The sequence below is a fragment of the Plecotus auritus genome (assembly GCF_963455305.1).
Source record: "Plecotus auritus genome assembly, chromosome: 7".
Classification (NCBI taxonomy): domain Eukaryota; kingdom Metazoa; phylum Chordata; class Mammalia; order Chiroptera; family Vespertilionidae; genus Plecotus; species Plecotus auritus.
This window is the reverse complement of record NC_137774.1, coordinates 170824368-170842752: the sequence shown is the minus strand read 5'-3', so window position 1 is coordinate 170842752 and position 18385 is coordinate 170824368. Positions and strand designations below refer to the sequence as shown.

Here is an 18385-nt window from a genome sequence, read left to right as displayed (position 1 = left end):
TGCGCTCATGTGGAACATGGTTTTAAAGCCACTGAGCATTCCCAAGGGAGACTGGGATGCACTTCCTCATTGACCAGAGCATAAACCCTGAAATTGTGATTTTGTTTTTAAGATTTTCCGGGGAAGAGAATTCCTGTAAACACAAAAACTGGTGTACTTGGCCAGTAGCTCAAGACTCACAAGAAACGTATAACTTCACACTCACGGCTAAAAACCACTTCCGGAAGAGGAGTGTCAATATTCTCTTCAACCTGACGCACCGAGGTGAGGGTTGTCTTTGGCACAAGGCGGTGGGGGGGGGGGGGGCGTGAATATGCTTCAGGTCTTTGCCTAATTCACATCCTAAGCAAAAGTTACCATTTATAGCCTCTCTTTGTGGACATACGTGTGGCCCACAGTCCCCTCTGATTGGTCGGTTTTGATAATGTAATAAGCACCCATGAGCTTACCGCTCAACCTCACAATGAGGACGGTGACAATGCCTTATTTCATGTCAATTCAGTAATTCTTCTCATTCCGGTTTCCTATTTTGGTTAGACTCTGCGTTCTGTTATTTTCTCCCCATGGACCACTTCTTCAAGTTCAGACGCCCCTCCTCCATCTGGCCGATTTATTTAATTTCAGTAGTCCTCAGGTAGTTTCTTTTTGTGTTTCGTTCAGAATTTCTAACATAATCAGTGAGAGAGAAAGGTTGCAGTTGGCTTACTCCATCCCGGCTGTAAGTCTGGTTTTGTTTGCCATTTTCTCAAAAATAAACAAAACCACTTACTGAATAAATAAAGGAGGAAAGACCTGCTTATTTACCAAAGTCTTCTGGATCTGTGCTTGAACTCTTTTTACTTTGTGTTCTTATTCTTTCCCTTTTTTTTGGCAGTTCACCCAATGACTCCCTTTAATGTATTCCTGAAAAGTGTAAGCACCACAAATGCCACCATGACCTGGAAAGTACATTCCCTGGGGAATTATTTCACGCTGTTGTGTCAGGTGGAACTCCATGGCGAAGGAAGAGTGGTACAGGTAAGGACACTGCTTACTACTCTATCTTCCGAAACCCCTTTGTGCCCAGAGCAGAGAGACTGAGGAGTAAAATCTCTCTACACTCTGATTTCTCTGTGGGCTCCAATGGTGCGGGGTGTTCAGGGTTGAAAAAGGTCCATGAAATTCACTGTAGACTTTCAGAAGGGAGCTGTAGAGATTTTTCTTCCCAACGAAGAACCGGTCTTAGCCCAGCTCAGGCTGTGCCGTGCTGGGATTGGGCTTTGCAGTGGAGAACGCTCACCGATCTTCCGTCTTTTCCCTCAAGGAGCACAATACTTCCATCCAGGTGGACGGTCAGTACTTCTTCAGCGGCCTGGCCCCCGCCACAGAGTACATGGCCCGAGTGCACTGTGCGGCTGCCAAGCACTTCTGGAAATGGAGTGCATGGGCTGGCCAGAAGTTCAGCACCCTCCAAGCCGGTACGTTCCAATCCCTGGGGTTTCACGCAGGGATCTAAACTGACCGCTGTGAGATGGTTGTCTTCTCTGAGAGTTTGGTTTGTACCAAACACTAAGGGGGAAGTACCACAAAAGAGGCTGGGTGCGATCTTTAAAAAGACAAAGAAGCTGGCCCTCGCTGGTTTGGCTCAGTGGATAGAGTGTCGGCCTATGGACTGAAGGGACCCAGGTTCGATCTCGTCAAGGGCACATGCCCAGGTTGCGGGCTTGATCCCCAGGGGGGCCCATGTAGGAGGCGGCCGATCAATGATTCTCTCTCATCATTGATGTTTCTATCTCTCGTTCCCTCTCCCTTCCTCTCTAAAATCAATAAAAATATATTTTTTAAAAAGAAAAAAGATAAAGAAGCTGAATTAAATGGCTAATGAGATATGAGTGGGAAGACATCCACTTGGAACATTTGCCCATCGGTGTTATTTCTACTCTCTATTTTCTCTCTGATTTTTGTTTTCGCCAAAGTGGTTTCTAAGCTCCTGGCATCGCTGGATTCCCGCTGGACTTGGGGCTGTGTTAATTAGTACGGACTTTTAACTCAGGACCAGCAAACATAGCATCCATGCCAAGGAAAGCACTGGTCTCATGCCAAATAACTCCAGGCCAAGTTTGGAAATATAAGGATATTTGGAAACTTGATTGCGATTGATAAGTCACTGGTTCAGCCACAGCAAACTGGGAGCCCCTCTGTCATGCCCTCAGGGGCCATTTCCTCAATATTCAAGATCAGAGAATTTTTCTCCCAAGTGACTATGTGTTAGAGCTCAAATAGGCCTCAGAAGACTAGAGGGCCCAGCCCTACTTCAAGGTAATGAAGTACTACTGTTGCCCAGTTTACTGATGAAGCAATTTGGGCCCATAGAGTGAAGAGACTTTCCTAGTTTGCAAAGTTAGTGAATGGCTGAGAAATAATAGTAGTAATAATAATCCTATATAATAAAAGGCTAATATGCAAATTGTCCCCCCAGGAGTTCAACCCATCAGAAGTTCATCTGCTGGCTATGGCATGCACTGACCACCAGGGGGTGGCACAGAATGAAGGAAGGCCCCGGCCGGCGGCCGGCAGCTGGGGAAAAGAAAGCCCCAAATGGCCCTGATCATCAGCCAGGCCTAGGGACCCTACCTGTGCACAAATTTCATGCACTGGGCCTCTAGTAGTAGTAATAATAATAATAATAATAATAATAATAATAATAGCTGACATTTATTGAGTATGTAATATGTGTCAGACACAGCTCAAAGCTCCAGCAGTGTTTTACTCTCTTAACCCTCACAACATGCAGTCGGCACTATTGCTATCCTTACCTTATAGATGCGGACACTGAGGTCCAGAGGATAATGAACTGGCCTGGCCAGTGACTGGGCTGTGGCTGCACCTTGCAGCCAGGCAGGCTGACTGCAGAGTCCACCCGCACCCGGAGCTGGATTCCACAAGTTCTGTCTCCTGCTGTTGTTACTGCAACCTTGAGACCTGGCTATTTTAGGGCCAGAGAAAGGATTGCGTGTATCTATCTTAGTCCATCTTATTGTTCATGTTTGTAGGCAGGCAGAGCTCTTTCTGTTTCACTTGAGGAGGCTCATTTTAAAGCAGTGACTCTAACTGAGGGGGGTGGGGACGGCACTGCCTGCGTCAGAATCTACACATGAGGTTGGTCACTGGTCACGCTCAGCAGGCCTCCTCGTCTTGTCTGGGGTTCCTGCCCAGCCTGCCCATCCGCACACTCCCCGGGACCCCGATAATTTTCCCTAGGTGTGTGGATTCCTCAAGGGTCCCCCTGCTGCAGAAAGCCCTGAGAATAATATGGCATATTCCACAGTTGTATTTTATTAAAGAATGTCTACTTGAATAAGGCTGCTTTTTTTGCTTGGTTTTTGCAAATTTATTCCAACATTATAATTAAACTTAAGTGCAAAAGGAAAATGGCAAAAAAAAAAATAGAGTTTTTAGTAAATTGTGTTTCTTTTAGATTATTGTCTAATAAACCTGAGAATACTAACCTTAGCTTTTGTTAATGACAAGAAATTAGATGAAACTACTGATGGTGAATTCATACTTTGTTTTTTAACCTCTGAGAGCACTTTGGTGAATGCTGGAAAGCTTGAGCTTGTGTGCATTATCATCACACTTCAGCCTAATCACAAATGACAGTGGGTGGAAATTATGTTGACATATGTGGAGTGCTATTAACTAGGCCGCCGTGGTCTCTTCTTACAAACACCAACTTATGAACCAGCTAAGAGTTTGCATTGAACTTGGGGCCCCCTGTTGGCCTGAGTATTTCAGTAAGATTTTGATTTAATGTTGGCTTCTCCAGCGGCTCCTTTAGCGAATTAAAATCGGCTTCAGTAGAGCCCAGCCGGTGTGGGAATTTACCTTACTAAGCCCCTAGAATTGGTCTAACGCAGTGGTCGGCAAACTCATTAGTCCACAGAGCCAAATATCAACAGTACAACGATTGAGATTTCTTTTGAGAGCCAAATTTTTTAAACTTAAACTTCTTCTAACGCCACTTCTTCAAAATAGACTCGCCCAGGCCATGGTATTTTGTGGAAAAGCCACACTTAAGGGGCCAAAGAGCTGCATGTGGCTCGCGAGCCGTGGTTTGCCGACCACTGGTCTAATGGACAAAATGATTCCAAAATTCTTGGTGGCTTCCAGAAGCTAAGGCTTGGTGTTCATAAAGGGCTTCCAGTGTGACGTCCTATTCAGATACAGAAGACCTTTTGTTAAGCACCTACTATGTGTGCCTAGTGAAGCATGAACAGGTGGCCATGGATAAGTGGGCAGAAAAGTCACAAAGCGTGAGAGGGAGAAGCCTCCCGGATAGCCGTTGTCACTGGAAGCTGGAATGTATTGTTCTGCGTTCATATTGTGACCCAGGAACTTTCCTTGGTTCATTTCAGCTCCCTCCACGGCTCCTGATGTCTGGAGAAGCGTGAGGTCAACGCTGGGATCTTGTAATGTCACTTTATTCTGGAAGGTGAGATGCACTGATCCAAAGGGCCAGCTTTCTTTGGCCCCGTCTTTCACGGGAAACAAAGCAGACTTGGGTGCAGTCTTCCAATGTAGGGCACTTAGGGGGCTCCGTACCGTGAATGCGGCAGGCGTCGCCCAGTGGGGGAACCCCACTCCACACCCATGTGGCTAATGCTTGCACTGCTCTGTCCTTGACCTTGACCGCCCACTGCACAGATGACCATTCTCATTGTCAGAACCTGCCTCTCTGTAGCCTCTACTCGGGCCCCCTCCAACTTGTGCAAACCCCAGGGCACGAGTGTTATCAGACTTTGAATGCCAGGTCCTTGAGTCTCAGTGTGGTAGAAATCAGTACAAGATCAAGCAGACAGTTTACGGAAAGGGCTGTGTGCAAGGGAGTCGACCAGAAAAGAGGAGTCGAGCTCCCCGAGGAAGCTTATGGAGGGCCCTCGGGGTAGGTGGGGGGTTGGGAGCGAGGATGAGGTCCGTTGTCCCTAGATGCTCATCTGGCAGAGGCCGAGCCGGGGAGTCACAAGATGTTTTCCCTGGTCAGTGGCCCGCCCAGAGGGCCTGTAAAATGATGCTTGTGCAAACGTTCCAATTACCATTTAATTGACAAAACAACTGTTTTGCAGACCAGGATGTTAAGAAAGGATGTGATTGAGTTCATTCTTCCCTCTTAGGATGTGGTTAGGTAATTTCGAGTCAAGCTAAAACACTGTAATATAACCTCTATGGTGCCCTTTGACCTTGACGAATATGCCCCTGGCCACCCAGAAGGCCAGGTTTGTGTTCAGAGCTCTCAGGTGCCCAGCGGTTGATACCAGCGCTTGGCCACCCTGAGAGAGCTGGCCCCAGCCACACCCACCCGCTCTCTTCCCACCCCCACTCTGGCCTCTCCGCCAGGAGCCCTGTGTGCACACGTGTGGACATGCCAGTCCACCTGTCCACGTCCTGCCCACCCGGTCTCAGGTCTAGGGGGCACCATCGGTCCTTGGGAGGGCAGGGCTGAGGGGCAGGCCCTGGGAGTGGGCTTGGGACTAGGTGAGCAGGGAATTCTCTGCAACCGGGGAGTCTTCTAGGAGGGACCATGGGCCATGGGGAAGCGGGTGCACAGCTGCGGCAGAGGGGGGGTGAGGACAGGAGTCGGGCCCTCTGCCGGGGCTCATGGATGGTTTCTCCCCGCAGTATCCACTCAGTCTCTTTTAAATCCCGGTTAGAGAGCCCCCACCCCCAGCCCCACCCCCGTTCTCTTGATTCCTGACTCGCTCCCTCTTCTGTGGCCACGTTAGGAGGAGCTCAGCCCTCCGGAGCCGGCTCTCTGCTCAGCATGAGAAGACGGCCTGGGGAAAGGCTGGGTTTAGGGGTTATTTTCTCTATTAAACCATGGTAATTTGTTGGTGGGTGTGCATGTGTGTGTGTAGGCATTTGAGGGACAGAAAAGATGAAGACGTAAGCGTGCAAACTCCTTCCAGAGGGAAGCCCATTTTGAAACGAGTGTCCATGTTTTTCAGCCACTGTCCAAATCGCAGGCCCATGGGAAGATCCTGTTCTACAATGTAACTACAGAAAACCTGGCCAGACCCTCCAGCTCCAAGCTCCTTTCCATCCCTGCTCCGGCCAACGGCACAGAACTCAGCCTCGACGGGTGCTCGCACCAAATCCGCGTCACGGCCAGCAACGGTGCGGGTGCATCTCCCGCGTCTGTGATCACCATCGCCGGGGACCCCAGGAACCGTGAGTTGTGTTTTATCCTCTGGGAGAGCGTTGGTGATGTTACCAGGAGAGATGGGGGAGTCGGAAAGACAGGCACTTGGGGCGACAGAACGTCCAGCGACCACAGTGTTAGCCGTTCCCCTTTGGTCCAGGCGTGTCCGTGGGCTCCCCAGGACAGTCCTCCTCGTGTGGGGAGAAGGACTTCAGCCATCGCTCGGGCCATTTCTGCCCTGGCGACTCTTCAACAAACTGGGGGAATTATCGCAAATTTACTCAAATAAATACACCACCAACCAACAGTCCTAACAGAGAGTGGCAGATGGTGTGTGACTTGCGCTTATGAAGGATGAGTTGCAGGTATGATATTATGAACCATTGTCAGTCTTTGCCGCCTGTAAAGAGCCCATGAACATTCCAGAGCCCAAAAGAACCAGTATCATATCTCCAGAGGGGCTTTGCCAAAGCTGTAGAGTAAACGTGGGGACTGGCTCCCCCCCTCTTCGCCCGTGAAAGGAGAAGGTGGGAATGACCCTGCACGTAAAATCAGTGGTGACATTGACTTCCTTCTCTGGAGAGCTGGGAATGGGGGTTGGGTGCACTAACCCCCGGGAACACTCTGAGTCGATGCAGGCTTCAACATAATACAGTTGACATCCTGGGTCACTCATGAACCTTGCGACACTGCCACTACCATTACATCCTCAGACCCTGCTTACGGGTGAGGTCAGGTGGCATACATGTATCATTCAATTGGGCTTAAACTGGGGTTACGTGGGCTAGATTAGAGGGTGGTGGTGTTTCGTTTTATAAGAACTATGCATTACATCAAGTAAGAAAGAGGAAGTAGGATCGTGGCGCAGAAGAACTAAGGAGTTATTTAACATAAGCTTTGCCTGCCAAGACCAGCACTTATCAGGGGAAATGACTGTATACAACGTCCTGTCCTCATTGGAACCAGAGCAGGAAAAGCAGGCATCCCATTCCCCCGGGGGTGGGGAGGCAAAAGAAAGGCGGCCTCTCCGGAGGCCCAGCCCGGATGCTGCTGAGCGCTGCTGTCTGTCTGTTTCGGGGTTCCCACCATACCTTCCTTCCCCGTTCCAGCCTTCAGACCCTCCCCGCACTAGAGTGGATAAAGACACAGGCGTACTCTGAGACAGACCCAGGAGGTGACGCCCGTTTCCGCCTCTACCTCCACTCCTCAAGACAGTCTTGCAGTTGTAAAGAAGCAGCTTGATAAGAGTTAGGATTCTAAACTCTGGGTGAGATCTTAGTGTGAAGGAGTGACGTGAAAAATGCTGCTGCCATGTGAGAGAGCTTTGTGTCTTTGCTGCAGGGAGAGGGAAGCCCTGTCGGTAGGGTACACACGAGGCCCTTTGCCTTGTACCAGGGCTGCACGGTCCTTTGGGCGCCCCAGCTGTGTAGTCATGGGGTGCCCTGGCAAAGTTAGCAGCACCATGCTTTCCCATAATGCTCAGCAGTAAGCAGGATAGCCAGATAAAATACAGGACACCCGGTGAAACTGGAACTGCAGGCAGATAGAGTAAATGTTTAGTGTCTGTCTGTACCATGCAATACGTGGTCCGCAGTGGGTGAGTTTTGGGGCAGCTGCCGGTGGGCTCACTCTTTGATGGGGGTCTGGCTCCTCTCGGATGGAAGCTGAGACCACTGCCTGGACACAGTCAGCCTTGGGATATGGGGGCATTCTCATCCCGCAGGATGTAGAGCAACCCTGCTTTAAGTCGGTCCATTAAGACCATGTCACCTTTTCCCCAGTTGTCAGACCTACAAAGACTCCCGGGCACATAAACTACGCTGAGGTGGCAGCCTTGGCCATGAGGAGCGTGCACATCCTTGCGTAACGCGACTTAGTACATACCCCAATTGTCTTTTCTCTTGTTGTCCTCGCCTCGATTTCCACCCCTCACATCTAAGAAACAGCAGAGGTTAAAGAAGAAAGAGTTCAAGGCACAGAGGATGGAGTCTTTATGTCCTGGAAACCGCCACCTGGAGATGTCATAGGCTACGTGGTGGACTGGTGTGATGGTCCCCGGGAATCGCCCTGCGATCTCCAGTGGGAAAAGCTGGGCCCCAATGCCACCAGCACCGTCATCAGCTCAGGTGAGAACCTTCCACGTCACCATCTTGTCCCATCCACCTTGCAGCACGATCGACTAGGACAGTGGTCGGCAAACTGTGGCTCGCGAGCCACAGTTTGCCGCTCTGTTGACTAATGAGTTTGCCGACCACTGGGCTAGGATGTCTGGACCATCTCGAAGATGCTTTGTGATAAATTCATCATTTTGAAATTACTGATCCAGCATGGGTGCTAGGATTTCCAATGTTGCAAATGATGTGGCCTGAGGTTTGACCTTAGATCCACCAGTACTTTGCCAGAGAATATCTGAGCCTAAGCCTGGGAGAGGGTTTCATAATTTTCATGAATTCGTGGTCTCAGATGAGTGGCAGCATAGCATTCTAACAGTTGTCCAGAGAGCGTTTACAAAAGCAAAGAAGTGTGTGGATTTGGGAGACGTTTAGGACAGTGAGGGGCTTCGACCATCTCCTCCTTCAACTTTAATGGAACATACAGAACTTGCCTCCCACATTGGATTTGTAATTTCAAGACTGCTGTATTAGCAAAATCAAAGGAGCCTAGGTTTGTGGCTTGAGCCGGGGTTGGTAGCGCCATCTGCTGGACTCAAGGTGAAAATGTGGGAATTGTCTGGGTCCAGAGGGTGACAGAGGCCCCTGAGGGCATTCATCGGCCCTTGGGGACTGAGGAGGCAAGGTTCCCCTTGGCTAGAGAATGTCGGTGGCAAGGTGGGCGCTGCAGGTGGATTGCAGTGTGAAGGGGAAGCGAGAAGGTGGAAGCAAAGCCTTCCAGACGCTTGGCTCTCCTGGGCAGAGAGAAGGCACGTCGCTGGAGGGGTTTGCAGTGACAGGAGGGCTGGCAGTGGCTCTCTGGTCGAATTCTGCATGGTGTCATGCCCACGTGTCATGCACACGCCCGAGGTGTCATGCCCACATGTCATGCACACGTGTTGGAGAGCGCTTCCTCCAGGGCTGATGAAGAGAACAGTCCCTGGAGACAATGGAGGACTCCGAGGCCAGTGCAGGGAGGGCAGGCAGTGGAGATGAAGGGCAGCAACCCCGAGGAGATTACTAAGGGGACAACTTCCGTTTTCCTTCTTTTCCTTTTCAGAAGGAAAGAGAAGGTCATCCTGTGCTGTCAGTGAAAACCTGTTGATTTTTCTTCTCTAGATGCTTTCAGACCAGGGGTCCGATACAACTTCAGGATTTATGGAATTTCTCCAGAAAGGACAGCCTATTTATTGGAGAGGAAGACAGGATACTCCCAGGAACTAGGTGAGTTGAAAGCTTGTGATGTGCCCACGGCAGGCTTGCTCAGAACAATCCAGAGACTCAGCTTGGGGTGTAGGAAGATTCCACCACCGTGCCTAAGTTCAGTGTCTTCTTGCTTCTGGTCATTGCGTTCTTAACAAATTACTTTTAAATCATACTAACATAAGACATTTTCACTGAACACAATGTATAAATGCTTTGCAAAAGAGGGCCAAGCCATTGCTAATTTTCCCAGAGTTCATATTTCCCTGCTCAGAGAAACTGTTTTCAGTCAACATGGCGCTTACTCTGTGCAGGGGGACTTATGTCACTGAAAGGAGGACCACAGCCAACCCCAGAGGCTGCGGGGCTGGGGCAGGCTGAGGGGTCTTACCTTTTCCTCTAGAAGACTTGTGCCTTGGCATCATTTGGGAGAGCTGGAAAGAGGCTCAGAACCTTCTTGTTTAAGCCTCCCCTTTCACAGATGTAGAAACGCAGCACAAGGTCACACAGCAAAAAGAGAACAAGGCTTTTTTAGAAATCGTCTGTTCCTGAATTCTAGATGCAGCTGCCCTGGCACAGCATGGTTTAGAACTGCGTGGGTCTGCTTACATGAGGGTTTTTTTTTTTTCAATAAATATACAATCAGGCCTCCACATCTCTGGGTTTCCTGTCACAGATTCCCAACTTAATAATGAAAAATACAGTTTCTGATCCGTCTTTGGTTGAATCCACAGATGTGGAGTGCCAACCATACGCACTGTTCTACACCACACACCACGTTATATAAGGACTTGAGCCTCCGTGGATGATGGCATCTGCAGGGGTCCTGGAACACTTAGAGAATATTTCCAAATCCTGACTCTTCTTACCCCGACTTCCTTCCCAGCTCCTGCGGACAACCCTCGCGTGGCCATAAACAACCTGACATCCCACTCCTTCACTCTGAGTTGGAAGGATTACGCCACTGACTCCCAGCCTGGTTTCATCCGAGGGTACCGCGTCTACCTGCGATCCCAGGCGGAGCAGTGCCACCCAGGGTTCACAAAGGCAGTCCTCCCAGGTGACATGCGTGTTTGTTTACCCTTGTAACATGTCACTATTTGAAATCATGGGGCAGGCTGCCGTCTGACTGTGTCTATTCTTGCAGGTCAAACAGGTTCTTAAGCAAGTTCATAGGTGGACAGGATGGTGGGGGCCAATATTTTAACTTAAAAACCATGTGGCCTGATATTTTTAGAAGCACCTGTGGTCCCACCATCTCCTTAAGAAAACCTGCCACAAAGGAAACTTCCTTGCTAACCCCCTTTCCTTTTTCCCTTTGACCTTGTTAAAGGTTATTTAGGTATTTTTAAAAATTTTTTCAATTACAGTTGGCATTCAGTATCTATATATATAAAAGCCTAAGTGACTGAAAGACTGATGACCGGTCGACCGGTTGCTATGACGCGCACTACCACCACGGGGCAGACGCTCAATGCAGGAGCTGCCCTCTGGTGGTCAGTGCGCTCCCACAGCAGGAGCACTGCTCAGCTGACCAGTGGGCGCCAGGTGCAGGGCTCACGGCTGGCCTCTGCAGCCCGGAGACCACAGGGGAGTGGCAGCCAGCCTATTGAGTGGCGGCGGCCGCAGGCACAGTGGGTGCGGGATGAGTGGGAGCAGCGCAGTGCCCGGCCTGGGCTCGGGCTCCTCCCCAGCCACCTGCCGCTTCGTGCACTACTACATCCCCTGAGGGATCCCAGATTGCGAGAGGGCACAGGCCAGGCTGAGGTCTCCACCGGTGCACAAATCGGTGCACCGGGCCTCTAGTTACTTTATATTAGTTCACAGTGTACAGCATAGTGGTTAGCACTTATATAATTTACGAAGTGGTCCCCCAGTAATTCAAGTACCTCCTGACACCGTAGACAGTTATTACAACATTGCTGACTATATTCCCCATGCTGTTTTTTACACCCCTGACTATTTGTAACTACCAATCTGTACTTCTTAATCCCTTCACCCTTCTCACCCCAACCCTCAGCCCCCTCCCCTCTGGCAACCATCACTTTGTTATCTGCGTCTATGCGATGTCTTTATTCTGTAGTGACTTTAGAGAGGAAGGAGAGGAAGAGAGGGAGAGAAAAGCATCGACTGGTTGCCTCCCCTATGCACCCTGACCAGGAATCAATATGAGACGGTTGGGTGCAGGGGACAACATTCAACCAACTGAGCCATAGCGGCCAGGGCTATGAGATGTATGTTTAAGTCTCTGGCAAGAACTTGCCACCTGTTACAGAGCTGTGCGCTCTCCCCTGATCACCAACATCTCTTGCCTGGTGGATGTTTTGCCTTTCTTGCCATCTCCTGAAAATGCCCCTGCATGATGAAATTACGATTTGATTTTTTTGTTGGTTTAAAAATGTTCACAGTGCTGAGTCAACAGGAGTGTTAGCGCCAGCTCTCTCACACGCTCAATGTTTTTTCAACCACAGATAACTCAGTATGTTGCAAACATGACATCGACAACCCAGAGCAAAAGACATTTGTTGTGAAGAACCTGCAGCCAGAATCCTTCTATGAGTTCCTGGTCACTCCGCACACGAGGGCCGGCGAGGGCCCGGCCCAGGCCTTCACCAAGGTCACCACCCCTGACCAGCACTGTGAGTGTCCTCAGGGCAAGGCCGCTGCCTCCCTGAGCCCGGGAACCGCCCCAGCACACACACACCTGGCTCTGTTGGGATCAGAAGCGCTCTGTCTCTAGACCAGTGGTCGGCAAACTGCGGCTCGCGAGCCACATGCGGCTCGAGAGCCACGGTTTGCCGCTCTGTTGACTAATGAGTTTGCGGACCACTGCTCTAGACCAAACTGTTTCACAGAAAATGTTACAGAATTGCCCTACAGAAAACAGCTGAGTGGGCTAATAGGACTGATCGTGGCCCGGAACCTGCTCCTGCCTCTCTCCTGCCCCCGGCACTGCTCTGGCGCTCAGGCCAGCCAGTTTGAAAGTCGCAGATGGCTTAGTGCTGGCTGAGGGACAGCCGCACGAGTCCGTGGGGGCAGGCAGTGGTGTGTTCCTAGCGCTGGGCTCAAGGCAGCTGGCTTTTGAGCTGGTTTCACTCGGTGGTGAACTAATTGCTTCCTGGACTGGGCCTCTCCGGGGGTGATGAGAGGTGGGTATGATGAGAGGTGGGTGCAGTTGGGCAAGAAGTATGTGTTCCCATACCTGGTGTTTGCAGATTTGGTGGGGAAAGGGTGAGATAAAGAGATCCATATTTTCAGCCCTGGCTGGTTTGGCTCAGTAGATAGAGCGTCAACCTGTGGACCAAAGGGCCCCAGGTTCAATTCCGGTCAAGGGCACCTACCTTGGTCCCGGCCCAGGCTCTAGTCAAGGCTCATGCAGGAGGCAACTAATCAATGTATTTCTCTTACACCGATGTTTCTCTCTGCCTTTCCCTCTCTCTTCCACTCTCCCTAAAAAAAAAAAAAAAAAAAAAAAATCAATGGAAAAATGTCCTTGGGTGAGGATTTAAAAAAAAAGAGATCCATATTTTCAAAATGCTTTGGCCCAAAAGATGAAGAACGAAGGAAGAAGAATGGTAGGAAGCGATTAATGGTAAATAGGAGTCTCCTGGCAAAGCCTGGCCTGCACCCAACAGGAAGGTGGGGGACAGACTGATGGAGGAAGGAGAAAGCAGGTGTCAGCAGGGGGCACAGGGGGTCCATGCGGGAAGGGTCTCTGAAGAAGCTCCTCCATGAAAGACAAACAGGCTGAGATGTCTGCCTGACGTGACCAGCTGTCCCGAGTGCTGGGTCCCTTTGCTGAAGGTGGGGCTGTGGGACAGGATGGGCTCCTTGGATGGAAGTGCTGCCCAGGGTCCCTGACCGGTGATGGGGACACATGACTGCAGGTGCAGCTTGGGGCACTCGCTGCCGCCATGAAACATGGCCCATGTGTCCAAGGCAGGTCACGGGAACGCGGCCCACGTCTCTAAGTCAGATCATGGAACATAGCCCATGTGTCTAAGGCAGATCATGGGACCATGGCCCATGTCTCTAAGTCAGATCACAAAACATGACTCACGTCTCTAAGTCAGATCATGGAACACAGCCCATGTGTCTTAAGGCAGGTCACGAAACACGGCCCACGTCTCTAAGTCAGATCATGGAACACAGCCCATGTGTCTAAGGCAGGTCATGAAACACAGCCCACGTCTCTAAGTTAGATCATGGAACACAGCCCATGTGTCCAAGGCAGATCACAGGACCATAGCCCACGTCTCAAAGTTAGATCATGGAGCATGGCCCATGTGTCTAAGGCAGGTCACAGGAACATGGCCCATATCTCTAAGCCAGATACAGATTTCAGTCAGTGAGGCACAATATTTGAGTCCTCTTGCCATTTGGAGTTAATTTCTAATTTATTTTCAGGCTATTTTTCTTCTCTCTTTGGTATTTACTTGGCTGGTAGAGGTGTGTGTGTACACACCCATATATAATACATATAATTCTCTCTCAAGTGTACTTTCTGTTTTCACTTATCTCCCTTCTTTGTGCAAACCTCCTTAGCCTTGGCTGTGACTCTAGTTATTATATTGATTATTCTTAGAAAGTAAATAAGTTGCTGCCTAATAAGTTGCAGCGACGAGAGTGCCATTCTGCCATCACAAGAGTGGCATGGACGCCTCACAGATGCCCTGCTGAGTGACAAAGCGCAGGCCCGCCCCTTCTGTCTGATTCCACGCAGAGCACAGAGGCACGTGGGTTGTGCTACTGAAGACAAAGCAGCGGTCCCCCTGGGAGGGAGGTGGCTGCGTGGGGACACCAGGGGGCTCTCTGGGAGCTGGTAACGTTCCTTTCTTTGACTGGGGTACTGGTCACTGGGGTGTGTTCAGTTTGTGGAAATTCATCCAGTGAAAAGTTTAGCAAACCAGTCTGAGGTTTGGACACTACTATGGTCCGGTCCCCAGGCTTGCTCTCAGTTACATTTGAAAAGTCCGTGATTTACCCCAATTTTGAGCCAGCTGTAGTCGTCAAAGGGGCGGATTTGGAGAGCCAGGTGCTTTTAGTGGTGTCAGGACAGAGTCTCTTTCCCTCTCACTGGTGTCAGGGTTCCTTTCGGCCAGTTGTCCAGGTGCCTGCCACCCTCTCACCATCTGGATCCTTTTCTCCAGAGCTGGGCGGCCTTGGAGCACCAGCTGGGCATCTTCCCGGGCCTGCCCTCCCTTACAAAACTCTAGCACTCCCCTCCCCCCGCCCCGCCCCCAATCCAACCCCATTCCTTCCAGGACAGCACGTGGTGGGGCCAGGGCCTGGGGAGGGCAGGGAGCACATGGAGAGACAGAATCCACTCCACGTGAATGGCCGTCAGCCTCCAGACCCTCCCTGTGCACTTAGCATTTGTCAGAGAGGGTGCGACAGCCAGTGGCATTCCTCATGGTGGCTGGCACGCAGTGGGAACAGGAAGAGGGGCACCAAGGAAATGAAGCTCCGGTTGGGCTGACTTGTCAGAGAAACAGCAATGGAGTCATTATCCAGTTACTACATCACTACATCAGAGACGAACTAGAAGGGGTGCAAACCCCAGGTTTGGGGACAAATGCTTCTTGCCCAACGGCGTGTCTCCCATCGCCCTCAGAGAGGGCAGATCAGGAAGTCAGGCCTCACAATCTCAGTGGCGTACAGAAAACCAAAATCTCTTTATGCTCACGCTCGCTGGACCAGGCAGGCGCAGGTGTGTTTCATGCAGCTTCCCTGGGGCTCAGGCGGAAGGGGCAGCAGCGATGAGGGGCACAGTCTCGTCCTGGCGCCTATCACGCGCACAGAGGGCAAGTGAAACTGTGAGCGAGTGCATCGACATGAACTACTACCATCCCATTGGCAAACCCAGGCCGTGGCTGGGCCCCAAGTGCCGGGGCAGAGAAGGACATGCCACTCACCATGACACCTGGGCCAGAAGGCAGAGTAGAATCCCAACACGGGGGGTAGAGAGTTGGGAGCAATGGCCCATGTATCAGAGGAGGTATTGGGTCTGGTCACAAGTGTCAGGGCAAGTGTGCCCTGTGATGGCTGATTGGTTGTCTGTCCCCCCCACCTGCCGCCCCCACCCCAGGCAGGCAGATCCGTTATTGAATCTTACACATGTAGACTTTTGAGAAATAATAAACACATGAAGTTACTCTCAACCTTAAACTTATTTCTTTTTCCTTTGAGGAGGGAAAGGTACTCATTTAAAATATCGCCTTCTTTCTCTTTCAGCCCATGTACTGATCCGCATCCTCCTCCCCATGGTTTTCCTCCTCCTGCTCCTCACGGTCCTGTGCTATGTGAAGAGTCAGTGGTACGTGTGTGGGGGGGGTTATCCAGGAAGAGAGTCAGGGAGAACTCTGGAAAGAAGTCTGATAAACAGAAATCACACCAATAATATGAGGAATAAGCTGGAAAGGAAAAGGATAGAGGAGGCTATGAGGAAAGTTGAAAAAATGTTCAACATTTTGCTTTTGGGGTCAATATATAAAGGAAACAATAACCATTTAAAAAGATGAAAGACTTGTTCAATAACAACAGCGAATGTTTGTACGTCACTCACTATGCAGTTGGCAGTGTTCTAAGTCAAGCATGTCAAACTCGAGGCCCACGGGCCATATGTGGCCCACAACAAATATTTTTATGGCCCAGCCTATATAACAGTATGTAAGAGACATTTTAGTAAAAATTTCATAACTTAATTTTTACAGTATCCTATTATACATAATCTATATATATATAAGGCTGACTGACTGTCTGTTCATCCGACTGTCCGACCGACTGGCTGGTACATATGACATATGACTGTGCTGGCAATTTAGAAATAAACGTTGAGTCACACATGCGCAATACATATAAAACTCTAGCTGGTGCCAATCGCACACGTGTTTGTTTGTTTTTTAAAATATATTTTATTGATTTTTTACAGAGAGAAAGGGAGAGGGATAGAGAGTTAGAAACATCAATGAGAGAGAAACATCGATCAGCTGCCTCCTGCACACTCCCCACTGGGTATGTGCCCGCAACCAAGGTACATGCCCTTGACTGGAATCGAACCCGGGACCCTTGAGTCCGCAGGCCAACGCTCTAGCCACTGAGCCAAACTGGTTAGGGCTGCACATGTGTGTTTTGATCTGTCATTGTCAATCATGAATTTGGTTGTTTTTGTTGACATTCTGAAGCTGAAAGAAAGCGGCAACGTCAAAAGAATATGTCTGAAGACCAACTATTGGCACAACTGTTTCCATCTGCCACTGGCCTCCCATTTAAATTAATTGAAAGACAGTTTTCCATGATGCCAGCATTTGCAATGACTATTAATAAATCACAAGGACAAACTCTAGACCATCGGACATTATGACCACCAGTGGTCCATGGACCACCGGTTGGTGACAGCTGCTCCAAAGGTTTCCTTAAACCAGCGGTTGCCAACCTTTCAGACCTCACCAACCACCAGTGGTCCATGGCCATGGGTTGGTAACCGCTGCTCTAGACAGAGTAGGAATATTCCTACCTGAACCCGTTTTCAGACATGGTCAGTTATATGTTGCTTTCTCTTGAGTTCAAAGAGCATATGATGTTAAAGTTGTAAATACTTAATCACAAGGGAAATTAGTCAAGTACTCTGAAAGTGTTTTTACTCAATGTGGTATATAGAGAGATATTAGAATAAGTTTAATCAATTTATCAGTCATGTTTTTTATATCATGTCTTTGTTGTTATATCATGTTGTTTATTAGTCAGTTTACATATTATTTTCACATACATTTTACTAATTTTCTTTCATCTCTGACACTTCTATTATAGAGAAAGGGCAAATGGCAATATTAAAATATTTCTTCTAATTAATTTCCTTTCAATGTGCACAAATCCGTGCACTGGGCACTAGTTATTAATAACAAACTACAACATTTGCTAATGACTGTTTCCTATAATTGTGTGCATTCATGTCCTTTATGTGACTTATGGCAGGCATACCATTTCTCTCCACTAATACCAGCAGCGAATATTTTGGCAGCCAATGGCCACGTCATTAGTCTTGGACTGACTTGTTTGGTGTGCACAACAGGAAATATTTTGCTTTCAGAGAATAAGAAAAATAGGTTTATTTGCGTTACGCTTATTAATTTGTGCAGTTATTCGGTGTCTGGTAAGTTAATGTTCAAGAAAAAATATTAATTTTTATAAAATGTTCTATTATTTTATGTTAACAGTTACTCATTTATTTCAGCCCTTGGTATTCAGCATGTCTCTTTCGAAATAAACCTACATTTCTATGAAAATTGAAGCTTTTGTTTTTTTGAGGGCCACGTACACTTAAACCTTGTTTATTTGGCTCGTGTTAGCCTTTGAGTTTGACATGCTTGATCTAAGTGCTCACATATAACAACTCACTCAATCTCACTGCCCCACCCTGTGCACCCTCATTGTCTCCATGGAACTGATGAGGAAATTAAAGGTACACGAGGGTTAAGCAGCTGGCCCAAGGTCACAGTCAGTGAGCCACAGAGCAAGGTTACAACCCAGGAATCTGACTTCAGAGTTCTCATTCGTAACTCTTCCGACACATTCAAGCCAGATTCAGTCTCATTTTCACTGCTTTTCTAGGATGAAGGAGACGTGCTATCCTGACATTCCAGACCCGTACAAGAGCAGCGTCCGGTCCTTACTAAAACCCAAGGTAAATGCTGGGGAATTGCATGGAAACCATAGGCCTATGAAACTCCAGCCCCGGCTGGGCTGTAGCAATCGTACTTCCGTGGACTTCCCAGGAAGACACGGAGCGAGCCATGCCCTCCATCCAGGGGGTGGGATGGGGACACCCTGCTAACCTCCAGTTAGCACTGACCAGGAG

General features: G+C 49.3%; 1 protein-coding gene across 1 annotated transcript in view; it reads left to right on the top strand.

Annotated features, from left to right (window-relative positions):
- OSMR (oncostatin M receptor) overlaps positions 1-18385 on the top strand; it is a 34492-nt gene that overhangs the window by 13902 nt on the left and 2205 nt on the right. Inside the window, exons 6-16 of the mRNA XM_080678138.1 lie at positions 113-264; positions 875-1017; positions 1304-1457; positions 4395-4471; positions 5982-6204; positions 8116-8301; positions 9445-9549; positions 10415-10588; positions 12000-12167; positions 15763-15844; positions 18139-18211. Of these exons, the coding sequence (XP_080534264.1) occupies positions 113-264; positions 875-1017; positions 1304-1457; positions 4395-4471; positions 5982-6204; positions 8116-8301; positions 9445-9549; positions 10415-10588; positions 12000-12167; positions 15763-15844; positions 18139-18211 (1537 nt within the window). The remainder of the gene's footprint in view (positions 1-112; positions 265-874; positions 1018-1303; positions 1458-4394; positions 4472-5981; positions 6205-8115; positions 8302-9444; positions 9550-10414; positions 10589-11999; positions 12168-15762; positions 15845-18138; positions 18212-18385) is intronic.